Source organism: Lissotriton vulgaris, chromosome 2_1 (assembly GCF_964263255.1).
Source record: "Lissotriton vulgaris chromosome 2_1, aLisVul1.2, whole genome shotgun sequence".
NCBI lineage: Eukaryota > Metazoa > Chordata > Amphibia > Caudata > Salamandridae > Lissotriton > Lissotriton vulgaris.
In genome coordinates this window covers 1,447,900,396-1,447,920,599 of record NC_141687.1, presented here as the reverse complement: position 1 = coordinate 1,447,920,599, position 20,204 = coordinate 1,447,900,396, and the positions used below count along the sequence as shown (strand labels likewise).

At 46.8% G+C, this 20,204-nt stretch overlaps 1 protein-coding gene across 1 annotated transcript in view; it reads left to right on the top strand.

Annotated features, from left to right (window-relative positions):
* The window catches only part of RAB3GAP1 (RAB3 GTPase activating protein catalytic subunit 1), a 465,696-nt gene that overhangs the window by 400,599 nt on the left and 44,893 nt on the right, over positions 1-20,204 (top strand). Inside the window, exon 23 of the mRNA XM_086954315.1 lies at positions 12,329-12,431. Coding sequence (XP_086810441.1) covers positions 12,329-12,431 — 103 coding nt within the window. The remainder of the gene's footprint in view (positions 1-12,328; positions 12,432-20,204) is intronic.

Sequence of the window (20,204 nt, the reverse complement as noted above, 5' to 3'; positions counted from 1 at the left end):
CTCCCTGACATGCCCATAAATAATATCTCTGGTGTCTAGTGGGCTTTCTGCCCTCCCAAGGGGCAGATCGGGGGCTGCTACCCCATCCGCCTCCGGGGGAGGGGGGTTGAATGAATGGGGCTTTTGGGGGGGGGGGGGGGTGCATGAGCATCACCCTTTTATATGCACCCCACACCTCTTTTCTTTAAAAAAAATCCCTAGTGTATAGTGGGCTTTCTGCCCCCCCCCGAGGTAAGATCAGGGGTAATGCCCATCTGCCCCCTAAAGGCAGGCAGAAAGACTGTTCCTTTTTGTTTGGGGGCTAGGGGCAATGGCATGTCCATTTTGTAGATCATGGCCAGTACCTTTATTGACTTCTGTTGTTATAATTGTGGGTGGGGGGCATTGGCTTGCCTATTGTGGGCATCCCCCCATCCTTCTTTTATAATGGTGTCTAGTAGACTTTCTGTAATAACCCCCATCTGCCACCCAGGGGAGCAGAAAGCCTATCCCTTTTGTGATGGGGAGGGGAGTGGGGCAGTGGCTTGCCCTGTGTGGGCAGCCCCCACCCCTCTATTATAAAAAAATAAAATCCATGGTAGTGCCTAGTGCGCTTTCTGCAGAAACACTGTGCCAATTGACACCCCCCAATTTTCCCCCACAAAAAAATTCCTGGTGTCTAGTGCGCCTTCTCGCCTTCTGCCCTCCCGGGGGACAGATTCGAGCGACTTGCCCCCATCTACCCCCAGGGAGCGCAGAAAGACTGAAAATTGCCACGTTTTTAAGTGGCCGCTTCCCCCTCCCTGGTATCTAGTGGGGATCCCTTCTTGGGGATCGCCTCCTGTGGCGATCCCCAAGCAGGGATCCACTTTCCAATGATAACTCTCCTGTTTGCCTATGTGCTTGGGGGCTGAGATAGCACCAGGAGCACATAGTCAGTGAAAGTGAAATGAGCCGGTCAGCTCATTTCACTTTCAGTGTAATGAAGTCAATGCCTCATGCACGCCGATCGTCAGTACACTGAAAAGAAAAGAAATCCCTCTGCTTTGCTGAGGACATAATGGTTACGTCCTTGGTACAGCAGCACTGCAGCCGACGACGTTACCATTACGTCCTCAGCATGCAAAGGGTTCAAACGTTACCTTTTCAGTCCCTCGTTCCTCGCCGGAAGAACCCAGAGAGTCCGCCTCCCCCATTCAAATCAGAGGCCACCGAAGTCATCTGCGGTGTACCCCAAGGATCTTCACTCAGTCCCACCCTCTTCAACGTTTACATGAGTCCCCTCGCATCCATCGCGCGACATCACAACCTCAACATCATCTCCTACGCAGACGACACCCAGCTGATCCTCTCCCTCACCAATGACCCAAACACCGCCAAAACCAATCTTCATGAAGGAATGAAAGAAGTAGCCGAATGGATGAAGAACAGCCGTTTAAAACTAAACTCGGACAAAACGGAAGTCCTCATCTTAGGATCATCCCCCTCTGCCTGGGACGACTCATGGTGGCCACCGGCCCTGGGTACAGCACCCACACCTACAGATCACGCACGCAACCTGGGCTTCATCCTAGACTCCTCCCTCTCGATGACCAGACAAGTCAATGCCGTCTCATCGTCATGCTTCAACATCCTACGCGTGCTCAAAAAAATCTTCCGTTGGATCCCCACAGAAACAAGAAAGACAGTCACCCACGCACTGGTCACCAGCCGACTGGATTATGGAAATACCCTTTACGCCGGAACCACAGCCAAACTACAGAAAAAACTCCAACGCATCCAAAACGCTTCAGCCACACTCATACTGGACATCCCCCGTCAAGCTCACATTTCCGGTCACCTGAAGGAACTCCACTGGCTACCCGTCAACAAGAGAATAACATTACGTCTCCTCACCCATGCACACAAGGCCCTCTACGACCTAGGACCCGAATGCCTCAACAAACGTCTGTCCTTCTACACACCCAACCGCCAATTACGATCATCCAATCAAGCCCTCGCCGCAACTCCGCGCATCCACAGATCCACCATGGGAGAAAGATCCTTCTCCCACTTAGCGGCCAAAACCTGAAATTCTCTCCCCACTCACCTCCGCCTTACACAGAACCACCTCTTCTTCAGAAAGCAGCTAAAAACCTGTTCGATAAGTAATGCACTCACCCTCCCTCAAGCGCCTTGAGACCCTCTGGGTGAGTAGTGCGCTATACAAATTCCTGAACTTGAACTCTTTAGTTGCCCGTCGATGGGAGAATGCCCAGCTGAGATTGCTCATCATAAGGCAGTCATTGATCTGTACGCCTTTCCTTCCGATGCCATGCTTTTCAGAAAATTCAGTAATATGGACGTCTGCTCCCACTGATCCATGTTGCTCTGCAAGCACTAACCCATCCATCTCAACCATGCCGATTTTATATTGTCTAATTGTTCAGTCAGCCCAAACTAGAGATGGGAGTGACTGACCTTGGCACGAACGTCTCGCTGTAATCTGCCAGGCCATAAGATGTAGCGTGGCCTCTGTTACCATGTGGTATGGGTTCCCTGATGGATCCAGTAACAGAGCTTCAAGAAGGTCTATACAGATTTCAGAATTCTGGGAAAGTTTCAATAGAACCAGAAACCGCACTTGGGATCTTCAAATCGGGGTCACACCACCATGCCCGTCTGTCATCGCATTTGCTCTGAGGACCACATTAGCATAAAAAAGGTTGGAAAGGCATATTCCTGTTACCTGGTCCAATGTTGGAGGAAGGCAACCATTCTTGTTGCATTCGGGTCCAGCCTCCAACTGAAGTGTCGTGGTAACTGACAGTCCAACCTTGAGGCAAAAATTTCAGCCGTGGGTGGACTCCATCTAATCCCAATATATATATATGTATGTATATATATATATCTTCAGCTTCCAGTTGTTCAAGTCTAGCAGATGCTTTGAGTGCCAGTCTTCTATTGTTGGAGATCCCTTGAAGATTTTCCGCTGTCACTAATATTCCATGCCTCAGGCAGAACTTACAGAAGCTTCTGGCTAAGTCCATCAGGGTTCTCGTGTCCCCTAGATGGTTTCCATCTTTTACAACTGTGTTGTTGCCCAACTTTAGGAGGTTCAGGCACTCTGGTCTGTCTTTGGTCAAGCACTGGACCACAAAGGAGCCAGATGAGGAGCTCTAGACAATTGATATGGAGCTCTTGTTCATGCGCAGATCACTTTCCTCCAGTGAAGAATTTGCCACATTAGGCTCCCCTGACGCTTCTGCTGGCGTCTGATTTGATAATTCAATTGGAACTGAAGATCGCCCTCCCGTTCCTGTGGAAGAGCCACCAGGCTATTTCCTCCTTGGCTTCAACTGACAGGGACACTTTCTGGGAGTAATTAAGGCCTTTCTTGAGGTGGTAGGTCTTCAATTGATAAAGGGGCTCTTGAGTGCAGAGGCCCCAGGAAGATGATCAAACATGACAAAGAGAGAAGGGCTTCCAGTCTGGCCCGTTGACACAAGGATGTGGCCGCTTTGGCCAGGGACTTCCGAAGTTCTTGTCTGATTTTGCCATTTTCCTCAATGGTGAACTGAGAGTTGCTTCCATGAGTCAATGATGAAGCCCAAGAACTTAATCCATTGTGATGAGATAGAATCAGAATTGATTTCCTCTCATTTACTACTAAATCTAGAATATCCAGCAGAGACACCGTCATTTGCAGGTGTACAGTCGGAGACTGTCATCACTGATCCATAAGGAGGATGTCATCTAGATAGACGATGAGGCGTATCCCTCTGACTTGAAGGTGTGCTATCACCAATCTGAGTACCTTGATGAAACACCAACGAGTCGAAGACATGCAGAAAGTGAGGGAGGAGGATTTGTAGATCTAGTTCCTAGGAGAATTCCATCTCCCCGACAATAACAGAGATATTAACACAGCCTACGCTGCTTTTCATGACTGGATTGTGACAGGGCTTGACGCCGTTATTCCTGCAAAATGGACTAAAACCCGCAGCTCCCCCTCCAACCCATGGTACAACGATACGCTTAAAACCTTACGGAAGGACTGCAAGAAAACTGAACGAGAATGGAGGAAAAACTACCTAGATAGCGACAAAGCCCTCTACCTGTCAAAATTGCGTATATATCACAAGACGATAAGTACCACCCGAGCCTCCTTTTACGCAAAGGAAATTAAACAAAGCACCAACCCCACCAAAACGATCTTTAAATTGGTGCAAAGCCTCCAAAAAGTCTCCAACACTGGCTCCTATATCACTTCCTCGAAACAGTGCGAAGACCTTGCCACTTTCTTCATTGAGAAAGTGAGGAAAATTTATACTTCTTTTCCTCAAGACGAGCCAGTGCCCATTAACACTTCCAACTTTGCAGTGGACACGTCGAAACTGTCAAGAATACCTGACATATCCCCCGACGACCTTGCAAAACTGTGCAGACAGGTTAAGTCTGGCTCCCCCACAGACCCCATGAGACCATCCAAACTCCTGGACTCATTGGAATTTTTTCTTCCCTCGCTTTCTAGCTTACTCAATCTCTCTTTTTCCTCAGCTGTGGTTCCCACCCGCTGGAAATCCGCTTGGGTCTCTCCTATTATTAAAAAGCCCACATTAGACCCCACAAAACCTGAAAACTACAGACCCATCTCGCTGCTCCCCTGGACGTCTAAACTGGCCGAAGCTCATGTCAATAAAGTGCTATCCCATCATATGCTGTCCAACCACGTCCTTGATCCTTCCCAAAATGGCTTCAGGCCAGGACATAGCACAGAGTCGGCCCTGCTGACCACCACGGAACACATTCGGGACGCCCTGGACGCTGGTCAAAGTGCCGCGCTGATCCTGTTGGATCTCAGCGCGGCCTTTGACACGGTCTCACACAGCATATTGCTGACTCGACTTGAGGCCATAGGGATCAACGAACTCGCCCTTGAGTGGTTCCGGTCCTTGCTCAAAGACAGGTTCTTTCAAGTTTCAGCCCCACCTTACATCTCCCAACCCCATTCCATCGAACAGGGAGTCCCCCAAGGATCGGCGCTCAGCCCATCACTTTTCAACCTATACGCCCAGCCTCTTGCAGCAGTGGCAAAAGAGTGGGACCTTACGCTTGTATCGTATGCCGACGACACACAGCTGGTCATCACACTCTCTGAAGGCCCTTCTACCTCGGCCACTAAATTCAAGGATGGGCTAGCGGCAGTTGCACAGTGGATGACACACAACTGTTTGCAGCTGAACGCCGGGAAAACGGAGGTGCTTCTCCTTGGCAAAAACCCTAGCCATTGGAGTGACCATTGGTGGCCCTCTTTGCTTGGTCCCACCCCCGTGCCGAAAGACGTGGTGAAGAACCTAGGTGTTTGGCTCGACTCCTCTCTTAACTTCCAGTCCCACACAAAGAAAGTGGCAGCTACGTGTGTGGGCCTAATGAGGAGTCTTAGCCCGATACTTGGTTTCTTCGACTCTAGAACCCGCCAACTCATCATCCAGTCCATGATTCTCGCCCGGCTGGACTATGCCAATGTGCTATTCTTAGGGGCAAATAAAGCAGAATTAGCACGGATGCAGCGTATTCAGAACTCGGCCGCCAGAGCAGTGGTTGGCCTCCCACGCAGGTGCTCGGCCAGAGCTACCATCCGCAATCTGCACTGGCTGCCAATTGAATCCCGCATCCATTTTAAAACCCTCACCACGGCATTCAAAATTCTTAACTCGGACTGCCCTGAATTCCTACGCCCGCTCCTTGTTCCCTACACTCCTCAGCGTACTTTACGCTCTTTAGGACAACACCTTGTGACAGTCCCCCGTTCCAGGCTGTGTAGAATTGGTGGACGTTCCTTCAAGGTCTTGGGGGGCAAGACTGTGGAACTCCCTGCCTCTACACATCCGCACCCTAACCAACTTAACTGCCTTTCGGAAAGAATTAAAAACGCATCTCTTTTCCCTTATCTAGTCCTCTGTTGGTTATCCTCCTTCACCCCTCAGGTTCTGGTTGGGTTAGCGCCGGGACGCCCCGTTGCTGGGGCAGCTGTTTGCGCTTTAAAAAACTGGATAACATAACATAACATAAAGGAACTTCAGGAATCTGCGATGTGGAAGGAAAATGTAAATCCTTTAAGTCCGGTCAGACCAGCAAGTCATCCGGTTCTGAAGATTATTAACCAGATGAATCCCTTCCATTCTGAAGATGCGCAATACCACTCCCTTGTTGAATTACTATAGATTGATCATTGGGCGGGGACTGCGGTCTCTTTTTCCACCAGAAATAGGTTGCTCAATAACCCTGTAGGCTGAAGAGAAGAGAGGACTAGTCCATCTTTCGACAGCGGAGCTTGTACCTTCTTGTCTATGAGGATCACATCTTGGTCTGAAAACGAATGAGGGTGGGATGGGGCCCGAGCTGCTTATACTGGGGACCCATGGAACTTGACCTGAAAACCTTGCAGAGCATTCCAGTTATTGGTAAAATCTGCCAACTTTCCTCCCACCTTTAATTGGGAGGAAGGGTGAACACTTGCCAATAAGTGTGGCTTGACTATTTCCGCCTCAGTAGAGGCCTCTGGTCACTCTGTGCCTTGGCTATCCTATGGAGGTGAGAACCGTGTGGGATGTTGCCACTTGCCTCGACTTGGGTTCTGACCCTGGATGGCACTTAATGCAAGAACCGTCCTGCCTTGTGCCACCTGCCACGGCAGGCCCGGGAGAAAACCTTTTGTGCAAAGATCAATTTGATCGCGTTCTGGGCTTTGTCTAAAGAGGTAAAGGTATCCACAAACTCCCTGACCTCCTTAATAAAGGAGTCTCTGAGGAGACCCACTTGAGCTATTACCGCCAACTTCGAGGAGGCCAAATCTCACAGCTTGAGATCAATTTTGATGAGCAAAGATCGGCGCCTCTCAGTCGAGAGGACGCAGCTCCCAGTGCCCAGGGAGTTTACTGCCCGCTTGCCAGGCCGGAGAGTGTTTCTGAGGAACTCAGGGAGCAGTGTGTTTCCCTTCTCTGGAATTACAGAACCCAGTAGGGCTCCGGAGCATGCTGGAACATTACATTTGAGGATTACTCAATGGTTGGTGTGTCCCGTAGGGACCAAAAGGCAGCCCAATAGAGAATAATGTGTTATGACAGCGGAGAGATGCACACTGCTCCAGAAGAACTCTGCTGTGGAGGTGGGATACCCTCTAGAGGTTGGAAGACCGATCCTTGCACTGAGGCCTGCATGGCAACAAAGTGCCTATCTGTTCACTTTTACCACGTAAGCAGGGCATGAGGCATTCCCACTTTCAGCTGTTAAAGAAAAATGAAGCTTTAGGCATAGAAATAAATGAAGTGTATTGGATACATCGGAAGAATAACACAGAGGAATTCTGAGCACTTAACTTGCAGCTGCTGGAGCAGCAAATAAAGAAAGCAACAAGGGGCGTAATGGACTGTCAGACAATGTGATTGGTTTAAACTTGATATGTTAACTTTTCCCAAGGTCTAATGGGAAAGTTGGTCTATATGTAATGTTTTACATGGCTGCTGGAGAGAAAATAAAGAAGAAAAGCATAATCTTCGCTTCCGGTTCGGACATAGAATTTATTCGTTACTTTCTAGTGAAGATAAAAGAATCAAAGGAGAGTTCAGATCCTAAAGTTCTAGGGTTGAAGAAGGCGAACAAGTGGATTCACAATAAAAACGTCCAGAATATTGGCTCTAAATCAGATCTATCCCCAACTCCATCAGGGGGTTAGCTATGCCTTATAGATCGGCAAGATGCCTGTTTTCACATACCAATAGTAGAAACACATAGCAAATTCCTGAGCTTTCCAGTGAAAGCATACATTATCAACACTAAGTAATTCCATTCTGTCTACATTCTGCACCTAGAACCTCTTCAAATGCATAGCAGTTGTTGAAGCACTTCTCATCTATCTCTGCCTAGATGGCTGATCAAAGCTTCAGTGAATCCGCAAGTGTGCCAACATTACCAGATGGCTATCATAACCTTTAGCTGATTGGGTCTGCATGTAAATCACGAATAATCCAACCCAATACAATCTCTTCATTTCATGGGAGGGTGCTGTTTTGGATCCTGTAAACACAAGTGTTTCCTTCGTAAGCGAGACGATTGTCCTTCAGAAATGTTGCTATCTGAAGAAAACACACTATTCAACAGCAAAGCAAGCATCATAGAATGGCAACCCGTTAATTTTCTTGTGCTAAATTGGCACTTGAACATGAGACCTCTGCAACAGTGGCTGGAGGATCAGTGGCGCCAGTTGTCAGGCAAATATTACGTATGTGTGACCGTAACAACACATGCAGAGCAATCACTCAGTTAGTGGTATGGTTCAGCAAATCTACTCAAGGTAATGAGTTTTCATCACAACACAGACAATGGCACTGTTTGCCTCACTGTCTGGGTGGGGTGCTCTCATGGATCACCTTAAGAGTCAAGACTCTTGGTCTCCAGAAGAACAGATATTAGCCATCAGCCTCTTAGAATGAGATCAGTGCCTCTAGCTCTGAAGGCTTTTCTTTTGTTTTGCTCTTCAAGTGTACTCCCTCCTTGTCCATTATAGACAGTAAAACAACAGTACTTTACCTGAACGAGCAGGAAGAGACAAGATCCAGATCAGTGTCTTAGGAAACTCAATCTGGAAATTGATATTACCCAGAAATAATAGGATTACAGCTGTCCATCTGGCAGGCATCCAGAATGTTCGAGCAGACACTTTGAGCAGAACCATTCAAGAGAACCACACATGGGTCTTAAACAATGCCTTTTTGCATTACGTTTTTGGGAATTGGGGTTTCCCTCAACTAGACCTCTTTGCAAATGGAGAACACAAAAAATGGCCAAACTTTACTGCAAGGCAAGTTGGGGAATTTTCTGTGGATCAAGTATTCAGGCAAATTTCTTTACACACTTCCTCTCAATCACCTTTTGTCAACAATGCTTGTCAAGCTGACTGTCTCGAAGGCCAGAATGATTTTTATCGACCCAGAGTGACTCAGTCAGTGATGGTTCACGGATCTTCTCCACCTCTCAAAATGACGATACAAGAGGCTGCTGTGTAGACTCGGCCTTACACACAAGTTTGGATGCCAGATGCTGCACTCCAACCTTCAATCCTCGAACTTGGCTCCCGAATTCATACAATATGGCCATTTGAATCTTCCTAATTCGTGTTTGGGTGTTTCGAGAGAATCCAGCAGAACATCTATAAGAGCGCATTACTGTCGCAAGTGGAAGAGCTTGCGTATTGGGCATGTTTTAGAACAATTTTTATCCTATCACCTGCCAAGAAGCAGCCATGCTCTCTTATCTATTTCATTTGGCTAAGACAGCGCAGCAGTTTTCCTCCATTAAAGTCCATGTTGCAGCAATTACAGCCTACAGAAAATGTCCTTGACAAATTTCTATAATTAACGATTTTCTGAAAGGCTTTAAGAAAGTTTATTCTCCTATCCTGAGACTTACCCCTCTGGCAATCAATCAATACGTGTAGAGAGCAGTTTATCAGCCATGAAGGTATCCAGGTGCTGGATTGATGGACTCCAAAAGCCAGGGTTGAGTCTCTTCCTGAAGTCCGTCAGCGAGGGTAATGTTTAGAGGTGGAGAGAGAGGGCGTTCCAGGACCTGGCGGCAACGCGAGAGAAGGAACAACCCCCACTGTGATGGATGCGCTGTGTCTGGGTGAGGCAGAAGTTTTTGGATGGTTGGTGGAAGTTCATGCAGTGGTTCGAGTATGCTGATCCTTGGTGTTGGAGGGCTTTGTAGGAATGTCAGTAGTTTGACCTGGCATCTTTTCTGGACAGAGAGCCAATGGAGATTCCTTAGGTGTTGGGTGAGTCTGGGTCAGTTTGGCAAGCTGAAGATCATTCTGGCCGCTGCATTCTGTTTCGTCTGAAACCTTATTATGAGTTAGGTGGTGGTTCCTGTGTACAATTCATTGCCGTAGTCCAGACAGCTGGTGATTAGGGCTTGTGTGGCTGCTTTTCTCGTGCTTATGGGGATCCATTTGAAAAGTCTTCGGAGCATACATAGAGAAGCAGGCAGAGGAGACTGTCATTTCATGGTCAGTTTGCTTTCCAGGATGATGCCAAGGTTGCAGGGTGGTCTTTTGGTGTGAGGGTGGGTCCAAATTCAGTGGGCCACTAGATGTCTGTCCAGAGAGAGGCGTGGTTGCCAAAGATCAGCACTTCCGTCTTTTCCGTGTTGAGCTTCACGCAGTTGTCCATCCATGGTACGATGTTTTTTGTGTGCTTGTGGAAGTTAGTTTTGGTAGTGGGGGTCTGCTGAGAGTGAGAGGATGAGCTGTGTGTCGTAAGCGTAGGTTACGATGTTGATATTGTGTGTTCTGACTATGTCAGCTAGGTGCGTCATGTGGTTATTAAAGAGGGTGGGGCTGAGGGATGAACCTTGAGGGACGCCACAAATGGTACTTGTGGGTTCCGAGGTGAAGGGTCCTCTGGGATGTCCAGTGAGGAATGATGCAATCCATCTTAGTTTCTCTCCCTTTATCCCAATCTAGTGCTGCCTCCTAAGTGCATGGTGGGATACAGTTTTGAATGCTGCAGAGAGGTGAAGGAGGATCAGGGCAGCAGATTCTCCTCTGTCGAGTAAGGTGCAGATGTCATCCGTGGAGGCGATCAGGCCAGTCTCGGTGCTGTGGTTGTCTAGCAAGTTGTTTCTTTCCATTTGTTCGGTGAGCTGTTGCTTGATGGCCTTCTCTCAGACTTTGTCAGGAAACGGGAGCAGCAAGATGGGGCAGTTATTCTGGAGTTCGCTGGGGTCTGTGGAGGATTTTTTGAGGAGAGGTCTGACTTCTGCGTGTTTTTATGCTTTAAGAAAGGTGGCTGTGGCAATGGATGCGTTGAGGATGGTGGTGAATTGGTGGCTGATTTTGTTGCTTCCTAGGTTGACAGGCTGGTGGGGACAGGGGTTGATGGGTGCTCCAGAGTGGATTGAGTTCATGATGGTTGTGGTGTTTGGTATGGTGAGTTGTTTCCATGCAGTGAGCTGTAGGTCAAGGAAGAATTCAGTCGGAGTGAGGAGGCTGAGGAGGGTCAGTGGGTCGGGGCTCAAAGATCCTGTAGATAGTGGATATCTTGTTGTGGAAGTGATTCACTAGAGCATTGCAGAGTTCCCCTGAGGGAGGGATTGTGTTTGCTGTTGCAAAAAGAACAGATGATGGACGGAATGCTGAACAAATCAAGCACTCACCCCCAGTCAAAGATCTGGGTTTAACCCATTGAATTGTTGCTCACCACGCCAGTTTGGACCCAGCCATATGCAAATCAGCCTTTACCCTGCTCCTCATGGGAGCAGTCCAGCCCGAGCTGCCAGGCTACGTCCTCCCTGGACTGGAAACCAGCATCCTGGGACCCGTTTCGGGGTATCACCCCTCATCAGCCAGGCAAGCTTGAATCCAGTGGCATAGTGAGCACAGGACCCACCTCTGAGCATACACTTCCCACTTAGGGTGACAAAAAGAATAGATGGTGGATTGTGGCTGTTGGGCAGGAGAACTCTCCGATGACGGTAAAGAGTTCCTTGGTGTGGTGGGTGCGTGCCTCGATGAGGTCTATAAGGGCATTCTTCTTTACGTTTTTGAGTCACAAGTGGACTCATTCATTGGTTGAAGACTGTGTCTTTTCCGATGAGATGATTGTGCTACTAAAGTGAAGTTCTTTATACGGTTTTCTGTTTCAATTTCTTGGTACTGCCTGCATAACATCTCACTGGGACACCCAGCACGTGGACACATAAAGATTTAAGATTGTGAATCTATTCAACCCGCCTCAGACAATCCATGTTGCTGACCCAATTCAGGAAGGACCTCAAGGTCTGGCTCATTGACTGAACACCATAGCGCAGACTGATCAGCAGCCCCCCTCCCAGCGTCTTGAGACCCTCACGGGTGAGTAGCCGTGCTTTACAAACCCGGATTGATGATTTACGATACCAATGCATGAGAACTGACGTAAAAGGTAAGTCACTTATTTCGTATATCGTGCAGTGCCTTGATTCCTGCCTTGATGCATATGAATGCAGCTAGTTTGAAGAAGAAGAAAAGTAGTATGTCAGTATAAATGAAAATGTGTTTTACCTTAAAGATGTTTCCCTCATATTCTGCCAATATCTTTTATAAGACTTCTATCACAGGTAATTGCTAATCTCTTTAACTGAAGTTACCTAGGAGTCCTATATGGTCGACATAGAACCCTACCACAGCTGTCATTGTGTATTTTCTTGAATAAAAAAAATAGTTATAAAAATGAAAAATGGTTTTGGGAATTTAAATTATCTGTTAGTGTGCTAAACCTACAAAACTACTGCTAATGTTTCCCTCTTTTCTGTTAACTCTTGATGGTAGGTTTGTGAGCTGTCTCCTGGACCAACCAGAAGTTTTAGTAGTAGGAGCAGGGCGGGGTCCTGCTGGTAGTATCATTCACAAGCTGTTTGTCAATGCACAAAGGGTAAGTGAGAATTAATTATTTTATTATATCATATTGTGTTAAATTTCTTGCAATTTGCAATGTGATATTATGTGCTGTATTTTTAACGATTAGCATGTAGATGTCCAGGGTCCATTAAATGTGTATATACATTTATAAACAGACAAGCCCCATATGCAAAATAATTGGGAACAGCAACCAATTAGATTTCTAAGTCTTAATTGTTTTCTGTAGAGTATGCATCCCTTTGAGATGTTGAATAATACTGTCTTTATAGGATTGCTGGAGTGCTTTCATCAGCGTTGTGAAATTAGTTTGAACTATTATGTGTATTCATTCTTTTTTAAGTTATTTTTATTTTCAAAGCAAATAAATGTCTTTAACCATGCTGCAATATACCCCCCACCTGAGTATGTATTTTAGCATTACATGAGCTCTTAGCCCGAACGTAGGGGAGCATATCTCTCTTCTTCACCCCTCTTCATTCGAGCTTCTGTGTCTCACTCCTGGAAAGCCAAAAATGACTCTGTGATTCTCCTCGGTGATGTATATACATTCTTGAGAGTTTGCCAGAAAGGACACTGTTTAGTTTTCATGAATTGAGAAATAAAGAAGTCTTTTTCCCTCTTTTCCAGTATTACCAAATACACACTTCACAAATGGAAACTGAAAAATCCTTTTGAAGGAATTAGCATTTTTAATGGCATTGCCTGTGTTGATGAAGTCCATCTCAAGAATGCTTGTTTCGTTAATTATACTTCCTTTCGCACCTGATGCTTAAATTTTCATAGGGTATAAACAAGGGGCACCACTATGCCTGTATTTTATACACTCATTAGGAATCCCTTAGCCAGAAAGAGTTATGAGACTTTGTATAAGATTTAAAATAACCAAAAAGTTTCAATAAATATATAATCTAAAGGTAAAAATAATTGAGAAGGACCAGCAACAGAAATGCAATGCAAAATCATTAGTCGAAGACCCATAAAATCATAACAGAGAATGCAAAGGCAAAGAACGTGTTTAGTAAATGAAATTCAATTCTGTTTAATTTGTATTCCTTATTAGAAGGTACATAATGTGAATACACATAAATTAGTCGTTGGCATGGCATGAAAACAGATATAATATTGTAAAATGCTGTTCATACACATCATCAATCATGCATCATTGTATGTAATGTTAATTTGATATGTTGCATTTGAGTCGCAAATTACAGATTTATCTTGAAAGAATCATTACATATTTGCAATGTAGGATACAAGTTCAATGTCAAAATCTAGAACATATCCGATTCGCATCAATCAAAATCGTAAGCCAAATATTTTTATAAATGGCTACCTCGAACTTTTACAGCAAAGTGCAGGGATTCCATAATTTTTCTTTGACATGCTCAGGTTATTTTGATAGTACATCACTCTTATTTATGTGGTATGAGGAAGCGTTCATTATTCTTATTGAATTGACTAAGAATAATCTGTATACACGTAAACAGGATGCCATCCCAAATCTTTTGAATTTTCTATTGCGTGAATATTGTATGTGGTAGCCTCTTTATTATTGCTAACAAGTCGATACACAAAAAAGACATTCTTAATATCATTCAAATCTAAATTACTTATACAACATTGCCTGTAGTATTGTGTATCTTTCCCCCTATAAATTTTCGAAATTTGAGTTGATGAAATCGAAGCTTCGTTATCATTAATCTGATTTCTGATGGATACTTCTACTTTCAGATACCTCAATCAGGGCCGGCTCTAGGCTCATGGTGGCCCTGTGCAGGGAGCGTAGGTGGAGGCCCCCGGAAGAGCCAGGGTTTAGAAGGTGAAACGCTCAGCCATACAGGGAGCAGCGGAACACGAAGACGTTTGAAGGCAAAGGGAGGGGCTGAGATGTACAAAGTGAGCCAGCCAGAGACAGGCTGGAGCGAGGTCGGAATAGACATTAATAAAGCCAGTGGCGTAACGAAACGTGAGGGGGCCCCCCTGCAAAGCACAATGAGGGGGCCCCCCAGTGCCCGACGCACCACCTACTACTTTGCCCCACCTACAAAAATAAGCCGTCACCTAAAGCCGTATTTTGAGCACTTATCGATGCGTACTCCGAACAGCAAATATAAATAGAATGCACTTTAATTGTGTTCTAGGGCTGTCTGAATGATTAGATCCATGACTGATAATTAAAGGGAACAAAGACACAAAAGTCACATTACAAATGAATACATACTTTTTTATTTATAACCCTATTTAGTGCCAAGACGAGGTCATTCCAGGCTCTTTAAACACATAGCTGACATTTTTCTTTTAGCAAGCCTACTTTATATTCCTTTTCATGAAAAGCATTCTCACACTACAGTATTAAATTTAAATTTCAAATGCAAGGAATAGGCAGAGTGGGGGCCCAGGGGGTACTGGAAGAAGAAAAAAACTAAGCCTCTGTAAGCAGTTTACAAATGTATGTTGAATGTGCACCTCACCGAGCATACAGCTGACTGTTGTGGTGCACTGTAGCACCCAAAAACAATTTTCAATAATGTACACCACACGCCGACATGTAATAGCGCTCACTGGGTTGAGCTTATATAGCACGTAGCTCAGAAATACCATACTGTCTGGCTAATTTAGAGATGACCCTAGCAACAGTTGATTATTAACTCAATATACATTAAAATCGAATATTTCCTGCCACCCAAGAAATTCTTATTGTTTTGGGGCCTGAAACAGTCCAAACTGTCACTCTTGTAAGAGTGTGAATGTTAGTACTTGTGCTGTCACTATCACTGGCTGCAGTTGGCAGGGGCAATGTGCAGTGTCCACCTGATGACAGCCTTGGCATTTATTTTTTATGCAAATTAAGAACTGCTCCAAATCTGGTGGTGGGCAAAGCACTAGGTCAACACGGTGCCCTTCTCTGGGGTGGTTGCAATAACTCCCGGCAACACCGGCACTGGTATCCTAGAAGTAGGCATAACAGGTAGCCCATTCCCTAGATCCGCCATCTTAAGAAGGCACAGAAGGCAGCTTCCTTCATCATGATACACATGCCTGCACTGGCTGCCAATGTGAGGATTCCCCGTTCTCCTCGCGGGTAGCCCCCCTAGTGGTAAGGACCCCGCAGGGATTCGCATACGGAGTGGCCTAGATACCTGGTGAGAGAAACCACCAGGGGAGTTCAGGTTATGGGCTGATCCAACTAATCTGAAGGCAGGGTGTTTCGAAGACCTTTTAGGGTTTTGTGGGAGCGCTTGTTTCTCTATGTGACCCCTGACCATATCCGAAGCTCTGGGTGATCGCCCCAATGTGTTTGTCCCTGTGGGAGCGCCCTGTACCTCCCTCAATACATGAGTGTTTAGCACTTTGCTTTGGCATCCATGGTGGGGGAGAAGGGGAGAGGCACGGGTGCAGTGGGAGCGTTCTTCAGTTCCTGGAGGACTAAAACTCCAAGTTCTAGTTTAGTTGTTCGGAGGTACTGTACAAGTGAGGACTTGCACTGCACACACCCCACCTCCTCCTCATTCACCACCAAAGTATCTACTTCCTAGGTATGTGGCAACAGTGTGTTACACCCTGATCTAAGGCCATCATTGTAAGAGGTGAAGGTGGGGATGCAGAGACTACCCAGGGAATGGAGGAATTAAGGGGGGTGAAAAAATGTTTAAAGCGAGAGGGGCTACAGGGATAAAGGGTTTAAGGAGATAGGGATTTAAAGGGGTAGAAAGAATAGGCGTGCAGGGGCTCAGGAGGAAGAAGCTGCGGATGGTTTAATTACCACCCTACCCACCCACCCACTGAGGCTTCTCTGCACCACGGACCACTCCTGATCGGGCTCGGACAGACTCACCTGAGGCCTGGCCTACAGCTTCAGTGGCAGGCGAAAGCGGGCAGCAGAAGAGGACAAAGGCAGGGGCTAGTAATAATTAAATTATGGCTGGGGCGCGGCACGGTGACGACCTTTCTCAGTAGTCTGGCTGGGTTCTGGGATGCCTCACCTCACTCCTCACGTGCACTTTTAATTGTGCTGCTGCACAATGCGCATGACTGTATGGCATTGGTCACCAGTCCCACCCTATGCCCCACCCTGAAGACGCACAGACAAGGAAACATCTGTTGAGCTGCCAAGATTTCAGATTGCCGTGTGTGACATTTTTATAATTTCAGTGTAATTATGAGTGACATTCAACAACTATGAGTGACACTTTCTCGCAAGCAAAATCACGCAATGAAGGCAAGGGAAACAAATATCAGAATCTTCGCGCTCCTAATAAAGTAAATTAAATGAGTGGCACAACTTTGCAGACAGACTAATGACTGCTGAGTTTGGTGTGCCCTCGGATCTCTGTATGACTCGGAGCACTGCACGCATCAGGTCTTGGCCCCATGAGCAGAAGGCCTCAAACCGTCCAGCATTTATTGCACTACCCCTTTTGGCTGCAGGCCTTACTTTCTATGTATAATAGACTGCAGGTTAATTCTGTGTGTAGCAGTGGGAACCATAGAGTGTACAGCTGTGTGAGGCTGTTTGCGTGAAGGTGGCTTGCATCTGTGTGCACAGTGTAGCTGTGCACAATGCTATGTGCATGCAGGAGGCTTGCAACTGTGTGCCCAGTGTAGCTCTGCAGTATACTGTATAGATGCAGTAGGCTAGCGTCTGTGTGCACAGTGTATCTGTGCGCTATGGTTTATGGGTGCAGGAGGCTTGCGTCTGTGTACACACTCTAGCTGTGCACGGTGCTATGTGCATGCAGGAGGCTTGCGTCTGTGTGCACAGTGAACTGTGCGCTATGCTGTATGGGTGCAAGAGGCTTGCGTTTGTGTGCACCGTGTAGATGTGCATGTTGCTCTGTGCATGCAGGAGGCTTGCGTCTGTGTGCACAGTGAACTGTGTGCTGTGATGTATGGGTGCAGGAGGCTTGCGTCTGTGTGTACTGTATAACTGGGTGCAGCAGACCTTAGAGATCACGGCTCAGGCCGCATCTCTCAGACTCTGCCTACATGCGACAGGATGTCTGTGTACAGCAAGCTTCAGACTGCATACAGTGCGCCCAGGCCCCAAACTCTGTGCAGCACCCCTCAAATTTATCATCCAGACCCATGGCTCTGACTCTGTGTGCCCAAGACCCCTGTCTCCTACTGTTCGCTCCAGTTTAAGGCTTTTGCTGCTCAGCAGGCCTCTGGCTATCTAGCGAAACAGGCCTCGTAGTGCTTAAGTTTAGCATTGTGAGGTTCAGTCTCCAAGTATACTTTTATTTTACTTTGCCATTTTGTATAGCGCGAACAAGACCCTATGTGGTATCAGAGCGCTTTATAATTACCCCTAGGCACACATTTATTTGAAATTAATATGCAGCTGTATTTACATATATCTGACGCCAGCAGCCTTAGTACTTTTAATCTGTTCGAAAAGCACCTGGCTGCCAGTAAATACAGGTAATCCCGTTCCCGCTTTCAGTATTGCTGAAATAAAATATTTTTAAATGTCCACGGTCTGGATCGCATTTCATTCCAAGTCAATTCAGAAAAGCACGCCTCTTAACACTATATTTTCAGCAGTGAGCGAGGGGAACAAACCTGAGACCTGCAATGGACCACTGATCACTCTTTTCTAACGTGTTTCTCTACTATTAACGTTTTAAGGACATTGCAGATGCCCCAATAAGTGTAAATCAACCCTATTACACTGAAAAAAAATTAACACACGTTACCTCATTGTCTTTAAGCCTAGGAGACAGATCATTGTCTTTCACACTGGAACAGACATGGCATGAATCGGGTAGTAGAACCAACTTGTTCAGGCGATTGAGGAATGAAGATTACTGGCCTCTCTGTGGCGAGGACGGTCTCTCTGCAAATTAGTTTTCCGTGGCACGAGAGGGGCAAGGGGGAGGGTGGCTGCTTGATTTTAATTGCAGCTCTTCTGATAGCTGAACAGGATGCGGCGGGACGGTGCAAGCAGGCAGCTCTGCTGCGAGCGCCATACTTTTGCGCAAATAGCTCTAGCCAGCCTCAAACAAACGGAAGCAGGATGTGACGTCAGCGGCGCGGGCGCCAGGAATCAATCACCTTTTCTGACGAAATACTCTGGCACTGGGGGCGGGGCACACCATTTAATTCAAGAGGAGGCCGTGCATCATTTAATTTATGAAAGAGGCTTGGGGGCCGCCAGTGATTATAGTTATTTTGGAGTTTGGAAATCCTGCCAGGGGGCCGCCAGTGATAGATCCGAATCCGATCCTCGGCTCGGTCGGTCGTCGTGGCGGCCCCTCGGGTTTGGCGGCCCTGTGCAGGTGCACAGTTTGCACATGCCTTGGGCCGGCCCTGCCTCAATGGGCGCTGGCTCAATCTCCAGGGCAAAAGCAAAGTCACAGTGACCTCACTGGAGCAAATAGCGCCCATGCTGGTGCACTGACATCGTTTTTTCCGCACTCTTTGACGCAAAGCTTCTCTCCTTGTTTCTTGACACTTTGATGATTCCGAGATTTTCTTTTGACTAACTTTCTTCAAGATTAGTGTTTTAGGGATGTTACCCCCTGCAAACTCCGGGTGCATGCCTATTGCAACTGCGACGGGTAGATGCCATTCGCTGTTCAACATGAGGTGTGTCTGGTGCCTAGGATCAAGACATAATTCAAGGCCCTGCAACCAGTGTTGCAGTATGAATCCAAAGGCCCATAAGAGTGCAAAACCTAACTCTTTATGGTCCACACAACGCTGACCATCAGACTTGACGTTGTTCACGCTCCAGGATCAGTCTTACAATTCTTTGCCATCCTTCAAGTCCTCAAAAGGTTAAAGAGGAAGTAAAATAAGAAGAGAACATGCAGGTACTGACCTTGACTTCGCCCGAAGTCTACGGGTAAATCTCCTTAACCTTCCGCTACTTCGGCAGAGTCATTTTCGGAACTGGAGCTACAGCTAGTTGGCTTACTGCCTCAGGAACCTCCTCCACCGTTGCTGGTGACACCAGTTCCAAGGACTCTTCCAATCCCACCTCTCTCAATGCCCTTTCAGAGCCAGGGTACTCTGAGTTCTCAACGCTAGGGGGCTGATTCAGCCCTCCTCCAAACTATGCTGGATATCTTGCTGTGTGCAGTTGTCCACCATAGAGTGCTGTTAGGCTTCATGCAACCATTTGGGGTTCCACTATGGATCCTGCCTGCAGGTCTTTCCCAGGTGCTGTGTGTACCCATTATTCCATTAGGAACTCTTTTTGCACCAGCTGTAGTCTTACTAGTGCCTGAACCCTTGCCACTTATTCCTCCGCTGGTGCCACCACTAATTCCACTGCTGCAACTACTGGCTCCAACAATCCTGTGGCTTCCTCAGAACCAAACAGAACAAGCATTGGCATAGCCAATAGGTCTCGCTTTTGGGACCTTATAAGTATTTAGTTATGCAGCACAATATCCTTGGTGCAAAATCATCAACTGTTGCATGGCTTAACACTTATAAGTTCCCAAAGACCTATTGGCTATGCCAATGCTTGTTCCTAGAATGTTCCTAGAATGGTGAGACATGAATGCTTGCACCGAGCTGAGACAGGGATGTATGAACCGAGCAGAGACAGGAATGCATACACCGAGCTTAGACAGGGGTGAATGCACCGAGATGAGACAGGGAAGCATGCATGGAGCTGAGACAGGGATGCATGCGCCTGAGATAGGGATGCATGCACTGAGCAGAGATAGGGATGCATGCACTGAGCTGAGACAGGAAGGCAATGGGGGGGCGAGCTTCAGATTTCCCGACAATCACATTGGTATGTAAAGCTAAAAGACATTATACGACAAGCAGG